General features: G+C 43.5%; 1 protein-coding gene across 1 annotated transcript in view; it reads right to left on the minus strand.

Moving 5' to 3' along the window:
* Nucleotides 1–237: 237 nt before the first annotated feature.
* The window catches only part of LOC122624305 (neurotrimin), a 35455-nt gene continuing 19162 nt past the window's right edge, over nt 238–16530 (minus strand). Inside the window, exons 4-10 of the mRNA XM_043803798.1 lie at nt 13025–13210; nt 9862–10054; nt 9568–9696; nt 2774–2893; nt 1663–1833; nt 1315–1370; nt 238–1187 (exon numbers count right to left, since the gene is read on the minus strand). Of these exons, the coding sequence (XP_043659733.1) occupies nt 783–1187; nt 1315–1370; nt 1663–1833; nt 2774–2893; nt 9568–9696; nt 9862–10054; nt 13025–13210 (1260 nt within the window). The 3' untranslated portion in view covers nt 238–782. The remainder of the gene's footprint in view (nt 1188–1314; nt 1371–1662; nt 1834–2773; nt 2894–9567; nt 9697–9861; nt 10055–13024; nt 13211–16530) is intronic.

The raw sequence follows: 16530 nt of genomic DNA on the forward strand, positions 1-16530 counted from the left end.
TATTTACAGCTTACGGTACGCAAGGATCGTCTAAACATATTTCTTTAGCCGCGGATGTCCTTCTCTTTGAGCAGGCCTTAAATATATATACAGAACTCTTGATTGAACACTTAGTACATATAGATCTATGTATACGTGTATTTATTTCATCTAGAAACACGAACTCAACAAATTAGGGACTCAGTTAAACGAAAGCGAACGTTTCTTAATATGTGTATAGACATGTAGAAATATCCGTATCAATGTCTTTACCGTCATTATCATTATCATTATCATCATTATTTATGTTTATAGTACGCAAATATCCTTCTGCGGGCGTACTTTTCGTTTACTTCAGAGTAGCTAAAGCCATTTAAAGAACCGAACACCATTTAATCTTAATATTGTTTATAGTTGACTTCCATTTGTGGGACTTGTGGGGGGTTGGGGTTCTCCTTTCCATCATTTCTATCCTTGCCATCTTGCCATCATTTTCCACTAACGAGGTAACATTTAAACGCGTTTTCTTTTCCACTTAACTACGACACTTTCGGTTTTCTCTCCCTCCACTCCTTTTGATTTAATATGCATTCAATTAGCCCTGTCCCCCTTCGCAATTCGCAATTAGCATGGGCGTAGATGATTAGTCAGTGGAGTGGCGGCAGTCGCGCCATCCCCACTGATTAATGGCTCTGTTTCCCGGCCCGTGTGTGTGTGTGTGTGCGTGCGTGTGAGTGTGTGTGTGTGTGGCAGGAGCGGGACGGGGGGCAGGAGCTGCTTGCATCATAATCTGGTTTGTATAATTACAATTGAATTAAGCTATAATAATCTAACTCTGGCGGCGCTGACCGCCTCCAACTCCGCGCCGATCTCTCCCAGCACTGGCTCCACTTCTCCGCGTGCCCCTCCTCCCGCCTGCCCGTGTCCTTGCCCCGCCGCCCCTGCGAGCTCGTTTCCTTGGCCTTCCTTTGTCTGCCGCCTTTTGTGCGGCAGGACAATGTTGCTGGCCCGGCCTCTGTCCGCGCCGTGAATAATACCAATAAGGCTAATAGAAATGTCCCGATTAGCCGCATTGTCCCGCCCCCGGGGAGCTGCGGGTCACTCCCGCTGGCCGGGTGCTGATCCGGAGCGCGGTCCTTGTAGAGCCTGCCGTTCAGGTTGCGTGACCCATCCTCGCTGCGCGTGTCCTTTTGCACCACCTCGTTCTTCTGCGGGATAAAGGAGAGAAAGCAAGTGCGTTTTGTTTCGTTTTGTTCTCTTTCTCAAAGGTTCTTAAAGGGCCAAGTTCTTAAATACATGGGATGGCAAGGACTTTTGTCTGCGGCCTCAACTTACCGACACTTCGTTGAGGTCATCATCACGGAGGATTTTCTTTCCGGGACGCTCCATTTCTGCAAGTACAATGGGGAGAGCAAAGGGCGAATGCTTTAATTTATATTAATCTATGGTTAAATAACAAGAAATGAATCACAAAAACATTTACTTCGAACTTGTTGTATCTTTCTCCGCTAAATATGAACACCCTTCGTTTATTTTAATTAATTATGCATTGGTATATCTAATTGTATTATTCTATTATCAAGTATCAGTATTCTATCTCAAGTATTCTAACCATATTTGCAACTCCTGGTGTCTTTAATGTAATCTCGTACATATAGTAGTGCACAAGATGTCCTTGCTTACCATATAGCCGGATGGTGCCCTCGGTGTCGCCGATGCTGTTCTTCGAGATGCACTTGTAGCCACCGAAATCGCTGGTCTGCAGCCGCTTGATGTGCAGAATCATCTCGATGGCATACATATTATTCTCCTTTTCGGTGAGCGCGTAACGATCGCCGGCAATAATCATTTCACCTGTTTCCAGGCCAAAAAGGTAAAAAGGAAGAAAAGGAAATTTAGAAAAATCGAAATGAGCGACGATGAAAACGAGATGTGAGATGAGTTGAGTTGAGTTGAGGTGTGAATGAAGTCATGAATACGAAGCAGGGAATCGCTCCAAATGAGTTCGGGTTACGTGTGGGGAAAGGTGCAGGGGGGGCGGAGAAAGTCGGAGAACGGAGGAGAGAGGCGGGGAGAGGGGGGCTGAAAGGACTCCGTTGACGAGGAGACGAGCCATGGATGATGACATTTCTGGCATTGCCGTCGAGCGTTTCACGTTTACACTGCGGCTCTCGTCACGTCTGCAATATACGTCAAATGCACTTGACAAAAGATCCAGTCAGCCAGTACTACCCTCCCCCTCCCCCCTGTCCACCCCTCCATCGAGGGGGACAACAAAATATTTCAGCTGGGATCACGAACCAAATAAAGACAAATTGCGGCATTGAAAGGTTTATAAAGTTTGAACCAGACCGACTTCCAACTCGAGCGGATGCTAAATGAAAAATTCAATTCGTGGCCACTCCCCGCTCATCAGGCACACTGAGAAAAAATGATGCAAATTCACTTAAGGTACTCAAAGCAACTATACACTTGTTGAATGAAAGGGGAACATGACGCTTTACCGAAATAAACAAAGTAATAAATCGATTTAATGAAACACAGTTACACAACACACTGTCAAATAGTCTTATCATGACTTTAATATGTAAAAAAAAATATATAAAATTATTTAATGAAAGTTTAATGGATTTTAATTACATTTTAATGACTAGTCCGCACTTCAAAGAGTAATAAAAAAAAATTCAAATTTGTGTTAACCAGTGAGTTAACCTTTTGGAGAAATGGAAATCGGGGAAATGACATTCAAGATGTTGCCAGTGGATTGGCTTTCGTGTGGCGCCGTGCAACTTACCATTCTCGCGCTGCCAATAATTGATGGCCTTCGGCGATGCCTCGACGTTGCAAATTAATGTGACATCCGTAAGGACCGGGGCGCCGACCAATTGATTTGGCACTTGCACCAGCGGATGAACTGCGAAGGAGAAGACGGAGCAATTGGGGGTGAGTCAGTGTGTGGGCTGGTGGATGGACCCGCCCCCGGAGGCAGTGCCAATTGTTAGTCCATCAGTGGTCTTCTGACCTTGGCTAACCCGCTAAGACCCCTGCTTGTGCTTAACCCTTTACCCTTAACCCTTAACCCTTTACGTTGCCCCGCGGACTAGAGCGGCAATTAAGCTGGCCACCAGGGAGCAAAGTCAAACTTCAAACCCTTTGTCGGTGTCCGGAGTGCGGACTCCCGATTCCCGATTCCAGCTGTGATTTGTATTTTTTTCGCTGCTGGTTAATGGCAGCGCCAACAACAACTGATACGATTTTAATTGAAAATGAATTATTTTGTTGTTAGAGCGAGAGCCAGCAATCCTGGCCAGCAATCAGAACCACCAGCAGCAGCAGCAGCAGAAGCATCATCCATCGTTTTCGCCCAGTGGTCAGTCAGTGGCAAATAAAACGAGCAAGCCATACTGTCCGTTTCTCCTCGGATTTTCCTATTTTCCACTTCCTATTAGGGAAGGGATAGGGATACACTCACTTATCCGGCTGGACTGGGAATTGGCTTTCCCTGTCGGAGCAGTGATGATCCCAGAACGGTTTAATGATTCCCCTATCGATGCGTCTTTCGTTTGGGCTTTTGTAATTGCGTCAGCGATTTGTAAGATTTTTGATCAGAAACTTATTGGCAACCAATTGTGCAGTCAAATTGGTATTTTAAATCAAACATATTTATGAATACTTTCCAGGTACTAAATTAGGTATTAAAACAAATAAGAAATGTATGAAGCGAATAAGTTTCCATCTTCATATTGGATATAACATTAAGGAGTAATTATTTTTAAAGAGGTTTTAAAGGCTTTTTACGAATAGAGTTGATTGTTCCCCTTAACTGTTCTCCGTTTGCTTTGCTTCGAATAGAGCATTTTTAGTTCGCCAAGGACGTGGCATTAATTCATTGGGTTTGCCCTTTGGAGCTGTTTCATGTTGTTCGTGTCGTGTTGCGTTTGTTTTTTGTTCATTTTCGGAATTTTTTGCCAGTTGATTTTTTGCGTTTTTCCCGTCTTTTTTTCGTGCTTTCTCTGGCCCTTCTCCCTTGTCTTTGACGTTGTCTTGAAGCCGCCCCGGGGAGCGCAGGCGGGCGAGCGAAGGACCAAAGAACCGCAGGCCAGAGCCACTGACCATCATTGTTTTTTGGCTTTTCAACTTTGGCTCCCACACCCACCCACCACTGCACAGCTCCCCTCGCCCTTCGTCCATCGCCCTTCGCCATTCGCCTCGAGCTGCATTCGAGCGTTCATTATTGGTCAATTTATTGGATTTGTGCATGCCGCACTCTCGGCCCGGCTCCATATGGCGTCCGGATTTTCGGTCCCTTCTCCGTACGCTCCCCCCACGTTACCCCCCTTCGCCACCCCTTCGCACCGAAATAGTGCAGCATATGTCATGTGGTGTTCTCAGCGGCGTCGGGGTGCCCTATTATACCCAATTCCCGCTTAGCCTACCACTTATTGAAAATTCAATTTGCCCTAATAGAGCTTTTCAGCAGGCGGCAGCTGGCGGACAGTAGAAACATAAAATCATTTACTCATATCAGGATTAAATTATCAGAATAGCTGGCCCACGTACATATATACCTCTTATTTGTAATACAACTTGCTCTTTACATTTTGGTTCCACCTGTAACTCAGCTACTCACGGTAAGTAAGCAGACATCTAATGAATTGACAAGCAGCAAAGAGGCTGCTTCACAGGAGGTGATATTTCATTACTAACTCTTTCGATTTTCCTGTCGACATCGAAGAAATAGCAGAAAACCTTTTTTCCCTTAAATTTTATATTTTCCAATGCCTTTAAGTGGCACGCAGATGGCGATCATAAGCTAATCACAATATTTGTTCTGAACCAAGCCGTTTTTATACGGACGGACAGACGGATGGACAAACGGACGGACAAACGGACGGACATGGCTGGTCTTACACAACGAGTAATATTTCCCAAGTAAAAGAAATGGCGTTTCAATGTGCCAGTTGGATTTTAATTTTATACATTTTGCATATCCATTCCCTGAAAGTTTTCCATACTCCGCAATTGGGATTCACAATCTATCCCGATCCAGTGGTGCTCTCCGTGGAGCTGCTGTCAGTGGAGCTATCGGTGGAGCTATCGGTGGAGCTGTCAGAGGAGCTGTCAGTGGAGCTATCCGCAGAGCTATCGGTAGAGCTATTCGCGGAGCTATCAGTGGAGCTGGCAGAGGAGCTGCTGTCGGTGGAGGAGCTGCTGGCTGTGCTGCTTTCCGTTGTGGTCCAGCAAGGTCTTGGGCGACGTGGAGGTGGGCCCCACCTGCCAGGACCACCGAATCCACCATTGAAGCCTCCGGGACCTCCGAAGCGGTCAGGACCTCCGAATCCTCCAAAGCCTCCAGGGCCTCCAAAACGACCAGGTCCGCCGAAGCCACCGGGGCCACCGGGACCACCGGGACCACCAGGACCACCGAAGCCACCAGGACCACCTCCACGTCCGCCGAATCCTCCCAGACTGCGTCCACCGCCTCCTCCGCCGCCACCGCGTCCTCCACGTCTTCCGCCACCTCCTTGGGCCACGACAACTGCCACGAGGGCCAGAAGGGTAATTGCAATGTAGGCACGCATTCTCGGTCTTTTGCTCCAATCGCAACTGATTTCAGTTACCTACCACAAGCCCCTTTTATACGAAAAAATTCGGGGGAGAATTCAACCATCGGACGGCCAAGAATCCCCCGTGACGTCAGCATGGGCTGTGTGCTTAGCTGGATACTCCAAAGAATGGAGAATAGAGCGAAGAACTCCCTGAAGAGCTGAGCTCGATTCTTCGCATCTAATAATCCGTGTGTCTCTTGTTTTTTCCCCGTGTGTCAACAGCTGGTCCATGTTTGAGTTACGTCCATTGTGTTTCTATTTTAATCCAACCGCTTGAGTTTGAAATTAGTGCGCTGTCAAAGGGAAAGTTTTGCAGACATTTACGCAGAATCCCCACAATCAACCAAAAAAACAATAATAAAGTAAGACGTATACTTGGAAGAATTTGCTTAGAAGAAAATAAAAAATAAGTTGCTTAGAAGAAAAGGAATGTCTTTTTGAAGGTTTATAACCCTACTGCGAATCTTTGTTTACAAAGTTTTATTTGAGGAAAAAAGTCAACAACTCGGTTACTTAATCAGAAAAACAAGGGTTTATGTTTTTTCTTTCGTCTAATAGCACGCGTTCCAAAAGTTCTTTTAACATTTTTAAGTACGCCTAGATGGTGAAAGGGTATGACTCGATATTGCTCTGGCAAATATTTGATTTTTTCTCAATGTTCACTTACAGCTGTGTTCATTGAAATAGCAGTGCTTATGACCTGCGAGTTTAAGATTGACACTTTTAATGGGCAAAATTTCGTGCAAATAATGCAACAAAGGTTTAACTTTTGTTGCATCATTAATTTCGTAAATATGGATAAAAACAACATACAGGCATACATTCTGATGTTCACTTTAAAAGCAGTGTAAGGGAAAAATAGCAACATGACTTAGAACTAAGTTTATTTTTCTTATAAACATTTCGAATGTGGTCCAATACTTTGTTGCTTATCACTGCTCTACTCCTGCTCTACGCGGCATGAAGTCCACCTATTCCTGGCAAAGTTGCCATGCATTCTGCACAACTTGCCACAGATTAGCTTTATAAGTCAGGAAGTTCTATGACACATTTTGTTTAAACTCGCCCCACAGGTTTTCGATCGGTTTTAGTTTGGGAGATTGTGGTGGGCACGGCATTGCGACTCTTTTATTTTGGGTGAACCATTTCTTAGCCGTTTTACTTTTGTGTTTCAGATTATTATCCTGTTGGAATGTACATTTTAAGGGCATATTCCATTTAGCATATGGCAGTAAGGCATCACTAAGTATATTTACATATACGTGTTGATCCATAATACCATTGTTAATCATATATTTGGCACCAGGATTTTGGGTCCACAATGCTTGGTAGGCTTGAGTGTGTGGCTTGGTTGGAACTTTGTGTTTGGAGGTCGACGGACATACTGTTCCACCAAATATCACTATTTTTGACTCATGTCCAAAAAGTGTTACGCCATTTGCAGACTGTCCAGTTTAAGTGGGTTCTGGCGATGTCTAACCTTGCCTTAATATTCCGTTGGCTAAGTAGGGACACCTTTCGTGGGCTCCTGGCACTCAAATTTCACTGAAGTTCGACTCTAACTTTACGTCCCTAGAGGATGTAAAATGATTCATTTTGCTTGAAAAAACTATGCGTCGCTCCTCTGTATCTGTGGCTTAAGGAGGCACCACGTTTTCCATTCATGCTGTATTAAATGAATAGATTCCTATAGGTAAGATTTCAGTAGCTTTGCATTACCGCCATTAAATATTTATTTATTTGTCTATTTATGTCTAAGAATTAACTAAATTAACTGTCAATAGATTAGTTTCATTGGTAATATTTACGCCTTTAGTCCCTAAGGATATTACTTATACTAATGTAAAAATAAAACAAGATAGAACGCTATAGTCGGGTTCCCCGACTATCTGATACCCGTTACTCAGCTGGTAAAAGTGCGAAGGGAAATTACAACACTGACCGTTTTTGGCGGTTTGTGCGCGTGGCAAAAAGATTTTTGGTATATAGAGTTATATTTACAAGACAAACAACAATGTGAAAAAATTTCACAACATTTTTCAAAAGTATGGGCGTGGCAGTTTTGGGCGGTTTGTGGGCGTTAGGGTGGGCGTGGCAAAAAGTTTTTCTGCAGATCGATAGAAATTTACAATACTAATAAGAAAATGAAAAAATATCAACACATTCTTCAAAAGTGTGGGCGTGGCAGTTTTGGGCGGTTTGTGGGCGTGGCAACATGAATCGACAAACTTGCGCTGCGTCTATGTCTCTGGAGTCTGTATGCTTATTCTTAACTTTCTAGCTTTTATAGTTCCTGAGATCTCGACGTTCATACGGACGGACAGACAAACGGACAGACAGACGGACGGACAGACGGACATGGTCAGATCGACTCGGCTATTGATCCTGATCAAGAATATATATACTTTATATGGTCGGAAACGCTTCCTTCTGCCTGTTACATACTTTTCAACGAATCTAGTATACGCTTTTACTCTACGAGTAACGGGTATAAATAGAGCATCAAACATTTTATGTTACACGCACTTCCCGAGCTTAGGAAATTGGAGAATACCCTCTTTAAGACTGAGAAGTGGATTAAGTTTGGAAAAGTAAAGCGGAATCAGAGCTGCTTTTCCGACTTTCCCAATTCGAGTTGTGAGTGCCAAAAGCATCTACCAACAGGAAGGGAAATCTTTAAGATTCCACACCCACTTAGTGCTAATACATGGCAAAAGACCTCGAGGAGCCACTTAATTTTCTGATTAGAATCAATCAGGGCGTCGAGTGAAATGTGCGGCTGAGACAAGGAGCGCAGGTTGGGCGGGGGGAGTGGTTGGGGTTTGGGAAACGCAGCTTTTCCTGCTTTTCGCACATATGGATTTTTAAATTGAAAATGCGAGGGCCAGAAGGTGGGTGAGTTCGTTCAGAGTCAAATGAAAACGAAATGACAAAGAGAAATAAAAAAGAACTTGCGGCATAGATAAAAAAGTAGAAATGAAAATTAATTTTTGCGGCAAGTCGAGTGTCAAAAGTATGTGTGTGTGTGTGTGTGTGGCTGAAGAAACTGGCGCCACATTTTCACGACCGTGTCAATATAATTTTCGGATACAATCTTTTGGGTTTCCAGAGAGCTGATGCTTCTAGGTATTCTTCGCTGTCCCTCCTCCTCCACTTCCCCTACGGGTTTTCCTTCGTTTTCCCGTACTTTTCCCCTCTTAGCGTATTTTTTCTGTATTCTCACATTCCTCTTGCTTTCCCGCTTTCCCGCTTTTCCGCTTGCCAAATTGTCGTCGTTTGAACTTTTGCCCCTTTTGGAAATTTCATTAACTTTGATGCGGGAAGGTAAAACAGTTGCAGGGGGGTTTCAAGGGGTCTTAAAGGGGGTTTTTATGTGGGCGGACAGAGGGACAGAGGGATAGTGCAGAACTGCCCTTAACAATTACCACTTCACATGATACACACACACTCGCCAGCACACACAAGTTTAAAGTTTTACTGCAGAAACGTGACGTTGCGTTGCCCCAAGAAACACTTCGCCCCCCACCCGTTTTCCATTTTTCCCGTTGCCCATTTTCGTGCGGAAAAATGCCCTTTGACCCCACATCCGCCAGTTTGGCGCCCTAATGCATTTGGAAAGTTTGCCGGCCACGTGAAGGAAGCTGCCGGATATCGAAACGGAAACACTTGCAGTTGCCGCCGCTGCGTTATTGCTGCGGTTCTGTTCCTGTTCCTGTTCCTCTTCCGCTTCCGGTTATAGTTGTGCCATACCGCATGTATGGCTCCAATACGGAGCAGCCCCCTTCTGGAACACGCACAGCACATCCGAACCGGGCTATATGTTACCATTATGATTATTATGCGGCATTAGCTGCCTTCGACTGCCATAAATCAGGCCATTTTCTTGGCCAACAGCTGCAGGTGGCGCCCACTTGCCCATTTGCCCATTTATCATGTATCATATATGGATAGATAGATGGCATAGTGTAGTGGTACTCACAGTGCACCTGTAGCTTCATCCGCTTGCTCACCGTCGGCGGCACTCCGTTGGAGGCGATGCACATGTAGGCACCCATTTCCGATCGCGTGATCTTCGACAGCGTCAGCATTTCGCCCTCCACCGATTGGGCTGTGGGTGAGGAAACGAGTATAGGCATAGGATTAAGTATGGTATAATACTATGTGTTTGCTTTAAAAGGGAACCTTGCGTTAAAATCATTGTGTAAATGTGTAGTTTCTATTAGTAGTACTAACTCGATTTTGTAAGTCGGCGAGTAGCAATCGCATCACTTACCTTTTGTTTTCTGATGCGAGCCGTTGCGGGCAATAATCTCCCGGCCATCCTCACGTCGCCACGTGATCTTCGGCTTCGGATGACCACGTGCTCGGCAAACGAGTTTGGCGGATCCGCCCTCCGGGACCATCATATCTCCGGAGGTCTCTTCGTTGATGATGTCCGGTGGGATGACCACTTCCAGGGTGGCCGTCTGCAAGCGAAAGCAGTTCGGATACTTTAACTCCCAATTAAGTATGTTACGCATACGCCCAGTGTGCCGTCATATACATGTTTAAACTTAACTCCTGCTGATAATTGTAATCTATTTTACGTTAATGCAGCACTTTCTAGAGAGCAATTTTTTAAAATAGTTTGTTTTCTAAAAGGGTTTAAAAGGTGTACATTTGAATAAATGTTCAACGTTTAAATCGTTTTATCTACGTGCAGTTGAAAGTGCCACTAAAGTGAGCCCGTTTAATGAGTATTGGCCACCATTTTAGCTGCACTCAGCGACAAATAGCCGTCTCATTATAGAGCCCAATGTCCTTTACCTCTCTTTCATTTTTTGCCATATTATTTTTTTGCAATTTTTTGCCTTTTTTAACATTTGTTTCATTCTGCGGTTGCTGGCTGCTAGCAACAATAACCGAATTGCTGCTATCATTGTCGTTGTCATTGTCATTGTTCCCGCTGCAGTTGACAGTTGTGTCATAAAATAAAGTTGACGTCACTGGGAAAAAAAGGAGAGGCTGGCTGGCAGAAAAAAAAAGGGGAAAACCCCAAACGAGCCAAGCGCGAAATTTATACGGCAGTGGGTAAAAAAGGCTGGAAAGCAGAACGGCATGCGAGAAAGCTGGAGAAATGTCAAGCCTGTTTGCGTTTTATTTGTCTCATATTTGCTTTTCACTCAATTCGCTTTGTTAGGTTGATTTTATTACAAAGGGGGACGTGCCACCCACGTTTTCCTCATCGCCTCATCGCCGTCTTTGCAGCATAAATGAAATGAAATTGAAAACGCAATCGCTTTCCACATGTCGCTTAATGGTGGGGTGGTGCTGCATAAAAAAACTCAATTCAACTCGACTCGACTCGACTCGAGTAACACCAAACGTCAGATGAAAACGACGCGCACACATAGGAAAATTCCCCCGGAAAATGCCAGAGGACCCCCGCATACACACACATAAGCGCTCTTTGGTGACGTCAACATTGCAGCGGCGCTGTGTTTGTTATTTATTTTTGTCATTAAAGCGCTTCATTGTTTATATATCGTGTTTAAATGTCACCCCGCACAGACACACAGCAGCGGGAAAAAAATAAAAAAAATAGAAGGCAGGATATATGCACACACACACACACACGCCAGCACATTGAAAGGCCCAAGAGGGATCCCCAGCATTCCGGAATAATTTCATTATACCCTACTCTTTCAGGAATTTTTGCGCAGGCCTTCGGAAAGGCAACTGAAAGTTGATAGCTTTGATGCTTTGTAAGTTTCAAGAAATTAGGCTGCAGCAAAAAAGGGAAGCCTTTCACGGAGATGCAAATACTTGGTGATGCAAATACAAAAGATCGAAAAAAACTACGGCATTGGTGTTCGTGAACTTCGTTGTATTGCCTTATGCCGACGCACAAATTTGCATAACAGAAGAGATTAGGCAACACTTTGTTAGGGAAAAACATGTGATATTTCAAAGGTAGTGCATGGAATGGCCTTGTTTTTCACTATTGCTGCTCCGTACACTCTACTTTATTCATTAGTTAAAGTCCGTAGGATCGTGATTAACCAATATAAAAGCTGGATTATTCGGCCTATCAGTATGTAATCGTTAAAAATATTATTAACACGAAGCTAAGTTAATTTATTATTCACTCAAAAGAATTGGATACGTGGTTCTTGTGTTAATACTCGATAATTATATTAGAAGTAGGAAGTTTTACAATCCAATATACATTCGTGAACTTTAAACCATCTTGTGAGTGGCACCAACTATAAAACTGTTTAAAAAGGCCTTCAAGGCTTCCTAATTCTTATACAACATTACTATAACAATTTCTTTTATCTCGCTTGCTATTTTTACCCTTTACTCTTAGAGTACTATATTCGTTGAAAAGTATGTAACATGTAGAAGGCGCTTCCGTTCATATAAAGTGTATATATTCTTAATCAGGATCAATAGCTGAGTAGTCTGTCTATTCGTCCGTCTGTCCGTCCGTACGTCCATCCATACGTCTGTCCGTTTGTCTGTCCGTATAAACATCGTGATCTCAGGAACGATAAAAACTAGAAAGTTGAAAGTTTGTCCAAACGTTGTTTTTGCCTTATTGTTTTCCCTATTGCTATCGATATGCCCGATAAATGTTGAACTTTTTCGTTCGCCCTCTACTAGCTGAGTAATGGGTATCTGACAGTCGGGGAACTCGACTAAAGCGTTCTTTCTTGTTATATTTATATTTATTAATACATGTATTACTATCAAATAAAATATATACAAGGTGTCTACAAAGGCAGTAACAATTTAAAATTACGTTTCTTTAGACCCCTCCTGTAATTAAAAGGTTTATCTTCAATTTTCACGACATGTTAGTTTGTGCATTACTTGATATAACTTATATCTGCTCATAAAAATAAACTTCTTGATTCAGTTGAACACCATAAGCTGATTGTCCAATCAATTAATATGCTGAACATTCTAAACTGATGTCAAAAGTTGATGGTAAAAGAGATAGTAAATAGAAAGCAAATTCAGGTAAACACAAATCGAACTGCACAGGCGAAAGTAAATTCAGTAAATGAAGTATTGAATGCTCACATTAAACTAAACCTTTTATACTGTTCCGTTTTGATTAGCATTTTTTATTATTGCTCGGAAACTCCTAAGTTCTTAAAAAATGTTTCTGTGATGGTCAGAATCATCTTCAATTTTATTTAAGTTGTGCAAACAAATACTATTTTAATCAAGTAAACCGTTTCACTTTATGTTGCGGGTAGCGAGTTAACTTATATTAGTTATATTTTGTATCAATTGAAGGGGCCTCGTGGCCCTTTTAACTTTGCAAAAAACCCGGTGGCAGCGACATTTATTATAATCTGGACAGAAAACAAATGATTCGTTTTTCCGGGGAAGCCGGGAGAGTTGGAGGGTGGAAGGGAAGGCCGCAGTGCAATCGCCGCACTCACCTGCATCTTCATGGGATCCGTGTTGACCTGACACATGTATTTGCCGGCGTCCTCCATTTTGACGCTGCGTATGTTGAGCGTCCATGTGTTGTAGTCGTTGTGCTGCACCGATAATCGATCATTGTTGGTTATCACGTGCTCGTGAATGGCCAGAATTGCCTTGGCATCGGCCTTAATCCAGGCGACCTGATGGTGCCAGTTTGCCAAATGGAAACGGAGGTGGCGGTCGGCGGACGACGGGCACAATGGGGGAAATCGAGGGGGTAATCGGGGAAATGGAAGTGGGGATAAAGGGATGACCATTGTTGTTGTTCAGTTGATGACAGCGCCGGTTTGAACGTTCATGTATGTGTGTGGGTGTGCGGGTGTGCGGGTGTGGGTGTGCGGGTGCGAGTGCGTTGATGAAGACAACGGTTGGCCGTTGTTGCATGTCAAAGTGTTGTTTGTGTTTGTGTTTGAGTTTCAGGATATATAAGTACGTGCGGATGTGAGCGGACGCCAGATGTTCGGAAATTGCAGTTTGATATCCACCCAGAGGAAAAGTTTCGTGGTCATTATATTTAGTTAATGCCATTGTGGGCAACATTCGCGCGTTGTCGCGTTGTTGGGTTGTTCGAATGTTGGGTTGTTGGGTTACCCAAAAGTTAAGGTTGTCCAATATTGGGGTCGATTTTAAGGAACCACCCAGGTTCACGGGATCATTTGGTTGTTGAATAAACCACAGGTTGAGTGGAGTGGAGTATCGAACATTCGCATGTTTAAGTCAGGTTGTTGAAGAAATACGAAATGTCGTTGATTGGTTGATGGATAAGGTTTTTATGTTTGTTTTATGAGTGTTGGGCAGGGGTGGTGAAAATTGTGTGACGGATTTCCCAAGTTCGGCCATTTGCGCCAGTGTCGTTGCAATGGATTCAAAGGAGCCGGCGATAGTGTTGATAGTCAGTTCGGTTTCAGAGTTGAGGTCGTTGTTGTATTGTGTTGGTGTAGCATTGTTATTGGTGTTTTTGTTGTTGTCATCGTCAAATGTCAGCGCAATTTGACGCCATTTTCCATTTCGCACAGGAGCAGTAGAGGAGTTTTTGCAAGTTTTTGGTTTTGGGGTGGTTGCGGGTAGGGTTTGGGTTGCAGGGTTTTGATTTTTTTCCGGTGGTTTTGCCATCGAGAGCAGATTGTTAGAGTCATTGTTGGTGGTGTTGTTATGGTCGGTGGATATGAAAAGGGATATTTCAAGTGCAATTAGTGGAATTGGGTTTGTGGTTTTCGGGTTTTGGGTTTTGGGTTTCGGTTTTCAGCGTCCATCGTTGGCCATTTGGCGAATGGATTTTAGTGTGTTTTTTGTGGATATGGGTTTAGTTTGTGTTTTGTGTTTGTGTTTGTGGAGAAAAGAAACATTCAACAATTAGTTAACATTTTGCGCTTATGCAATCTCTTCTTATTTCTTATGCATTTCTATACACGTTATTTTCCTTCTGTTTGTAACCAAAGAGCAATGATAAAACAAACGTACATACAACAGGAAGTAACGCTCACATGTGTATGGCATACACACACACACACAGAGACGGTGTGTGTGTGTGTGTTAGAGAGACAGGGATAGAGAGAGAAAGAGAGAGAGTTTGACAGACAGAAACGAAGGGAAAGGAAACACAAGAGTCATGAATTATGGGTGCAGTTGGCGGTGCGTTGTAAAGCGGCTAATCAGTTGGCATTAACATCGCATGCACAATTAGAAAGAAGAGTGGATTAACGTCAAGGAAGGAGGATGGGCACAGGGAAAGCGACCAAAAGGATATATGGGTATATATGGGGGGTACATGTATGGTGCAGGCAGGCTAACGTTGCAACACTCGCAATGCTCCCCCATTCCACTAATCCCCGCCCAGCCCCGTCCCGCCCCGTCGCGCCCCTCCTCGCAGCTCCTCTACTCCGACTAGTTTTAATTAACATTATGATGTCCCGACTGAGAGCAGTCTACGGGTTTTAGCTAATAGGCTTAAGCGGCTTTGTGCGGACGAAACGAAACGGGTTTCGCAAATCCGGAAAGTGGAACGGGGAAAGGGAACGGAGACGGGCACGGGAAAGGAAACGGAAACGAGAAGGGAACGGGAACGTAGGAAAAGGACTTACTAACTAACGATAACGTCGGATCGGTACACTCAGGAGAAAACTTGACAGATAGGCAGTGAACGAGTATTACGAAAAATCCTCTAACCTGTACGAACTTTTTCCATTTCCGAATGGTGTCTTCGCGGCTTAGAATTCCCAAGTCATTATTCTGAGGAAGTAGCGTATATATATGGCTTTAAGAAAAAAGTTTTCAATTAAAAGTTAAATTTTTAAGCCTATTTTGGTTGGTAACTGATTATGACTTTGATTCGAAATTGTGTTTTTTGAGTATTTTGAAGGTCACAAAACAATTAGAGCTCTTGGTTTACAATTTCAAAAATCACATTTATTTATTTGATGATAGCACATTTATAAAATTTGATGAAAAGGTGATTTCAAATGAGCAGGACTAGTTTTTGGAATGTATTACTATCAAGAGCTTACTTAAAATTGTTCAAGCCCTAAGAATAAAGTTGAATGAAAATATACTACCATATGTCATCTGTATGAATGAGAAAACGACGAATCTAATAAGGAAAACTATTGCTTAGGCAACCTTGTTTACTCCCTGTCATTCACTATATAAAAGCTAAAAAGTAATAACTAAACTGTGCCAAAAACTCTGGTGTCTACTAAATATTCCCATATTATGACTTTTCTGAACATACGACTTAGTCAAACTTTGGTTCAGGAATTCTGCGCTAATATATCTGTTGGAGTATTTACTCAGTGAGTTTAGCCTCTTTTTGAATTCTTTGTAAGTTCCAACGCCCGGATGAAAAAAGTGCAATTGAAATGCCCTTGCAGCTCTTTGTGTTGAATCTGTACAAGCTAGAAACTGAAATCGCCATGGCTCTGGCGCTTTTTTAATCGCTGCTGATTGATACAACTTTTGAGTAAAAAGTGATAAAATATTTGCCATTAGTCCTTTTGTGATCTGCCAACCGGGCAGCCGTTTTGCACGTTTACACTGTAGCGGGTCCGGCAATCCAATAAGCAGGAAAGCCAATACAGCTGAGACCCAGACCTCGCATTTCGTTTTTCCCCCCTTTTTTTTGTTGGTTTTTATTGAGTGTGTCAATAGGCGGACGTTCGGTGGGTGTGGCAAGGTGGGTGCGCGGCAATGTGGAGCGGGTAGAGCGGGTGGTGCGGAGGTAAGGGGGATGGGTGATGGGGCATGGGTTATGAGCCCTCTTGGAAAATAAATACCCATGGACGACGGCAGCCAGGATGAACGTTTGATGTTGCAGTGCGACGGCGGCACTGGCGTTTTATTTATTTACTCAATAAAGCAAATTTATTGAGTAATGCATGGACGGCATGGCATGGGGTGGGATGGGAGGATCGGGTGATTTTTTTTGGGGGGGATGGGGTCGGGGATTTCAGACAAAGGCTCAAAC

This window comes from Drosophila teissieri, chromosome X (assembly GCF_016746235.2).
Source record: "Drosophila teissieri strain GT53w chromosome X, Prin_Dtei_1.1, whole genome shotgun sequence".
NCBI lineage: Eukaryota > Metazoa > Arthropoda > Insecta > Diptera > Drosophilidae > Drosophila > Drosophila teissieri.